Source organism: Penicillium manginii (genome assembly GCF_028828005.1).
Source record: "Penicillium manginii strain IBT 31320 chromosome Unknown utg000007l:1.0-2284322.0:1.0-2285126.0, whole genome shotgun sequence".
Taxonomy (NCBI): domain Eukaryota; kingdom Fungi; phylum Ascomycota; class Eurotiomycetes; order Eurotiales; family Aspergillaceae; genus Penicillium; species Penicillium manginii.
In genome coordinates, this window is record NW_026643108.1 from 513,401 (window position 1) to 519,400 (window position 6,000).

Sequence of the window (6,000 nt, forward strand, 5' to 3'; positions counted from 1 at the left end):
AACGCCAGGTCGTAAATGTGCTATGATGGATGAAAACGATATTTGACGCTTGAAAAAAAGAGAGGCAGAAACAGAAAGGGAGAAAGGAATAAACTATTCCTTCTTCTCATGCACCTCAGGCCGTTTCACTTCGTTCGCGCCGAGGCCAGTCGCCCAAACTACACGAGCCAAGCGCCAGATTATCCACAAGAAACCAAGAACAATGACAACGCTTGTCCCCAGCTCGATGTTCCGAGCCTGGAAGAGACCTTCACCATCCTTCAGCTTTCAGGACAGGGACATCTAATTCCTCGACAAGGTGCTGAGACGCCGGATGGAGCTGATAGAAGATCGTCCGTGGTCCGAAGAGCTTATCGTAGCCCAAATTAGTCCGATCAAAGGGGGTTTTACCTATTTGACTCTCTTCTTCTATGCTGCACGCCCAAAACACGACGGGCCAGGGCACGGCTGCCGATCGATATCCGGACTCTGAGGGGTTGAGATATCGGAGGTGCATAGGGATCGTTGAGGTCCAGTTAGATGCGGGATATGAATTATCAACAGAGGGCGTCGCGAGCTCGACGAGCCAAGTTGAACCCCAGCGATCTACGGCCCAATCTGGCGCCTCGAGGTCTGTTTCGCCGGAGAATGCACGGACGGCGACGAGATTGTGCTCTTGAAGGAAAAGAGGGTCTTCCGTGCCGACTTGATATTGATCAATGAACACCGAGGATGGGAGGGTGAGATATGTGTGCAGTGCACATGTGGAGTCTTTGAGTGCCGGGGGTTGTTGTAGAGCAGAATGCGGGATAGAGATTGACATCTCCGGATGAAGCCCTGTTGGCTGGGAGAACGAGATGCTGTATGTAGCTGTTTCGGCGAGCGGATAATGACGCGAAGGGAAGTCAAACATCACCGGTGCTGCATAAATTAGTCTTGCTGGCCTATACATAGGCAAGATCGGCACATACTGAGCTTTTTATCTTCTCCAATCTTTCCTAATAGCCCGCCTGCCTTAAGCAAATCAGGTTCACCTCCAGGCTCGACTCCTAGGAGGCCGATTTCAACCTCGTCATCCGCGGTAGGCTTTCCAATATCTTCGACCCAGCCGCCAGTAGGAGATGAACTCCAGAATCCCGATATAGACAAAGTGTGCGACGTGCTGTCATAGTCGACATCGACGACATCGGCCGTGAGAAGGGTATCGGCTAGATAATGGCACTTTGCACCTCCCTGGCGTTGGTGGCAGACTGTGCGCCGGATAAAGCCGACTAAGGATTGGAGAGAGGGGAGGCGCGTGTAGTAATGGAGGGAGGCCGAGGTCGCAAATCGTGTCGAACGAAGCGGGTGCGTAGTGAAAGACTTCTATATGAGGGGATTAGATATATTCCCGTATTCGCCAGCCTGGTGTTCTGAGATTATGGGAGAAGCGAAGAGGGTGATTTACCTCGGGGCTGGTGCAGCCAACTCCGTCCCGGTCCCCCTCATCCGCCCGAACACAGTGCGGAGCACTGAGCATAATGCGTCACTGTTCGGGACCCGGTCAGCTTGCTCTTACATATAATGGCTGGAGCTCAACTCACGATGATTTACCAGAAACCAGAGGGGTATAATGCACATGGAGACCGGGCGAGACTCTGCTGGAGAACGGCGCGATGGCGTCAAAGGGCTCCTCCGTCGCCCAGCGGAGGTGAAGCTCATGAGAACTTTCGACGACATTGCTAAGCTGTAAAACAATATAGAGAGAATGTGTTAGTAATCCATATTATATTAAAGCTCGAGCGTCCTGCCTCACCTCCTCGGGAAGGTCGTCAAGGCCTAGTGTGATGCGATCATGGCGCGCGGCGTGCAGGTCGCGGATGACGAAATTGCTAGACGATAGAACTGCTTGGTGTGGCTCGAATGGGGCGCCCAAAGGCTGAAGAAGGGTTATTCTCCGTTTCATGGTGGTCACTGGTTCGAGAGACGAAAGTGTGTGAAGTGGAAGGGGTAGCTGGGAGTGCAACTTGCTCTCAGGTATTCTAAGGTATCCTATGGGGGGAGCTGCCAACTCGGCGATAAGGATAAGCCAGCCCCGGGCCCGCAGCGACCTTGCCTGCATAGGACTTCCCAGGGGTTCAGGCTCCGACGGGGAGGCTGCCTCAAGGTGCCCCGATTCCTCCTCCCACGTGATACAGATATATGAATGAAAATATAATGTAATAGATTGATACTATGTACAGTGAGTACTAAAAACACCAAATGACTCCCCAATCGTGTGAAATCGTTGCTTGTCATGACCTCCCATTTGAAACCGCTGAAAACGCCGGGTATATGCTAAGTGATAAATTGTAAAACAGGTTGGGCTTTTAGGGCAAGACGTCTCGCAGAATGTCTTTGGTGGCCGGTGGAAGAGTGGCAGGGAATTTGACATTTACACGGACAACGAGATCACCTCGTTCACCGGGCTTCGAGGAGATCACCATACCGAGGCCGGGGTAGTGTTCTTCGTGGCCGGGCTGTGTCGGGCCGGGCTTCGACACCCGAATCGACTTTCCATCGATAGTCTGAACAATTCGTTCCCAGCCGGTTAAAGCCTCCTTTAGGGTGAGATCGACGTTGATAATGAGATTGTCGCCGCTGCGTGTGAAAATATCATGTTTTTGCTATAGATGGTCAGTTCGAATATTTCTTTCAGATGTTAGAACATGGGTGTCACATACCTCCTTTACAATCAGATGCATATCCTGGCGACCACCTTCCTCTGAGTCGCCAAAGTTCTTGTACTTGATCTTCGATCCACTGCGCAGACCTGGCTTGATCTTGGCTTCTAAGATGACTTCGCGGGCATTGAGCTTGCCACTGGAATCGAAGGTCTTGCTTCGTGTCGTCACCTTCTTAGTGACGCCATTGAAGATCTCCTCGAGGGTGACAGGTAGATCCTTCTCGATGACGGTAGGTTCAGGCGTAGGAGCGCGCTTCTTCTGCTGGGATGCTCCTTTAGGGCGACGGAATCCGCCGCCACCCATACCGCCATTCAGCATCGAGAATATATCATCATCATCGAAGCCACCCCTGCCACCGCCGGTGCTGCCCTTGGCGAACTCGCGGAAGATGTCGTCTGCATTACTGAAGCTGAAGCCATCGGGGCCGCCACCACCAGTTGAGAAGTGGAATGTTCGACCACCGCCACCGCCACCGGGCATGCCGCCGAAATTGAATCCTCCAGGCATGCCACCGGGGCCAGCGCCAGCGCCAGGGCCGCCTCCACCAGCACCACCACCCGGCGAGGGCGGAGGACCGCCGCGGAGGAGATACTCAAGACCGTATTGGTTGTATACTTGGCGCTTCTCGGGGTCGGATAGAACTTCATAGGCCTGTGAGACTTCTGCAGATGATAGTTAGCTCGTGTTGCACGCAAGGGTACTAGTGCGGGGTACCGGTTGATACCTTCAACCAGACCAAAGAGAGTACATACCTTTGAACTTTTCAGCCGCCTGGGCATTGTCTTGATTTTTGTCGGGGTGATATTTCAAGGCTGCCTTGCGGTATGCCTTCTTGATTTCGTCTTGTGTAGCATCGGGCTTGATGCTCAAGGCATCATATAGCTTGGTTTCGGCCACCATGTTGTTGTGGATGGTATGGAATTGAGTTTGTGCAGAAGAGGCGAGACGAAGTCAGCGCGGGCGACTGAGGGCTTCCGAGATTAAAAGCAGGGTGCTTGGAGGCAAGAAACAAAGAAAATATCGTGACCAGTAGGCTCTCGAACGTTGTAGAAAGTTCGAGGAAGGGTCGTGATATGAGTTGGGATGGTATGGCAGAAAGAGGAGTCACGAGGAGTGAGATGGGGGTCTGTTAGTCGTTGAAAGGGTGAAAGAAAGTGCAGAAAGAAGGTGAAACTGGAAAAGTCTGGACACAGCTAAGCCGAACAGAACCGAACTGGACTTGACTTGGCTGAACTTGGAAATGTCGGGGCCCTTCGAGAGTTAATGACGTAGTCGTTTCACCATCATGTGGAAGCTTCCAGAAGGATCGATCGTTATGTATATATGTAGTACACTTTGATAGGCCGTATGTCAGGTGATCGTATGAAGAGCAAGTTTAATTTAAACCATCACTCAATGATAAGAGTAGCCGACCTTTCATAGCCATCCGTTTCTTATTCAAGTTCTGTTCGCTGGTTGACGGCCCAACTACCCTACTGTAGGGCAGGATATCTCTACCCGCGGCCCCACTTATTTTGGCAGCCCGAAGTATAGGATCCATATTTCAACCCAATTACTCGATTTCAATGGAAAATAAAAGAAAATAATACTAGGATCTGATTAGTGGTATAGGATAAAAATATATGCTATGCCTGCACAGTATTTCTCAACGCAGCCGGAAATACCCTAGCCAAATACGCCGCAACATCCTCTTTCTTCTCTCCAAAATCGCAACTCGTATCTAAATCCGGGACAATCCAATAGTTCAAATGAAACCCCGAGATTCCCACCGGTCGCTTCACCCGATGTACAGAGTGCTTAACGTTTGGAACCAGTCTTCGCAAAACATGGCCAGCCAACACAAGAAATTCCCCCGGCTGACAATGGACCGGGATAAAGTTGGCGGTCCTTTCAACTGATGTGGCGGATAAACAACCTGTCGTATTACTAAGATCGGCGACTTCTAGACCGCCATGTGAGTCTTGGAAATTGAATAGCATAGTTGTTGGGTCGATATGGGGAGGGACACGGAGCGGGTTGGTGTCGTTGATGCCTTCAAAGGAGTAATAGTACGGAGCGAAGAAGGAGTTGCGCTTGCTATGAATAGAGCTTAATGAGTGGGGAAGGTTGATAGATGATGATAGAATATCGAGTAGATTGAATTGGACACGGTTGCATTCCTTTTTTTTTTTTGTCACGTTGGTTATATATCTGTATCGTACATGAAAATTAAATTGAAGGGGGCAGGCACATACTTTATGTAATATCCTCGAAGCCTCAAGTAACCTTCTACCTGGATCAGACCATGTACCTTCCAATTCATAAACACCGTGTTGGAATTCCATAGTCTCATCTAGATGAGGCTCATCGCGGATCTTTTCACTTCCAAACGGAACAAATCTCGATGCTGTCATTGCGCCAGAGTTTGAGAAATCTGCGACCTTTTCTTCAAGACTTCTTTCAAAGAAGCCCCAGGACTATCGATCTCCCATAGTTAGCTAACATATAATAAAAAAAATATGGGAAATAAGCTAGCCACTAACCTTGCCGAAGCAATTGTCTATGATATCTTGTGCAATACCATGGTCCCGAAGCCGACAAGCTCCATATTCATCTAAAGATTTGACCAGTTCCAGACCAGCCGCCTTCCTGGTATCTTCATCATCGTGCAGAAGCTCGGAATAGCTCACCGATGGAATCTGGCAAGAGTCCATTTTTGTTGCAATTGATCGTGCACCAGTGTTTCGCACATAAGAATTGTTGAATGTAAGCAGTGCTCCGAGACACTAAATAGTAAAATAATTGAGAAACCCTCTGTGTAACGACAATGCATTGACACGTCATATAATTTAGTCGGAATCAAAGGAAATCCTGGTAGCTCTCAGATTAGCAGCACCATACCTAGCGGTGTGGCCGCTGCTACGAAAACATCTGACTTATTTCGTGCATGCTGCTCGCTTGCCGTCAAAGCACCTGATAAGTGCCTCAGGCACAAACGTCTTGTTAAGAAGCACACAGCAGGTCAGCTCCTAGAGTATCCTAGACAATGAAAGAGAACTTTGTGCAAATTCTGTAGTGTGACATGGGGGCAATTGTCTAGCTCTGCCATGGCATTATGGCTTCGGCAGAGTTCTTTGTTCGCAGTCCTCGCAATTCTCTTGACGGCCGCAAAAGCCGAGCCCTGAAGGCCGCAATTCAAGATATCTCTTTCCAATTCGCTGGTAAAAAAGTCTTGATCATCTTGAAGTACAGGGCCACAAATCTGAAGCTCAATAGTACCTGGAGGACCCTATTGACGGGCTTAAATCAGTCAATCAGGATGCGAACTCGCCTTCGT

The 6,000-nt window shown here is 49.7% G+C and overlaps 3 protein-coding genes across 3 annotated transcripts; all 3 read right to left on the bottom strand.

The window, feature by feature from the left end:
• Positions 1-93: 93 nt before the first annotated feature.
• Positions 94-1,924, bottom strand: N7533_010115 (uncharacterized protein; the record flags this gene model as incomplete). The annotated part of the gene is given in 6 exon segments (XM_057106765.1): positions 94-264; positions 281-900; positions 951-1,344; positions 1,427-1,490; positions 1,563-1,705; positions 1,775-1,924. The coding sequence occupies 6 exon segments, from the start codon at positions 1,922-1,924 to the stop codon at positions 94-96; spliced, it is 1,542 nt and encodes a 513-aa protein (XP_056955982.1).
• A 403-nt stretch (positions 1,925-2,327) lies between these two features.
• On the bottom strand, positions 2,328-3,584 carry N7533_010116 (putative DnaJ domain protein Psi; the record flags this gene model as incomplete). Its single annotated transcript, XM_057106766.1, has 3 exons — positions 2,328-2,624; positions 2,682-3,346; positions 3,437-3,584. The coding sequence occupies 3 exons, from the start codon at positions 3,582-3,584 to the stop codon at positions 2,328-2,330; spliced, it is 1,110 nt and encodes a 369-aa protein (XP_056955983.1).
• Positions 3,585-4,309: 725 nt separating this feature from the next.
• On the bottom strand, positions 4,310-5,377 carry N7533_010117 (uncharacterized protein; the record flags this gene model as incomplete). Its single annotated transcript, XM_057106767.1, has 3 exons — positions 4,310-4,760; positions 4,968-5,140; positions 5,207-5,377. 3 exons carry the CDS (start codon positions 5,375-5,377, stop codon positions 4,310-4,312), a joined length of 795 nt encoding a protein of 264 aa, XP_056955984.1.
• Between the last annotated feature and the right edge of the window lie 623 nt (positions 5,378-6,000).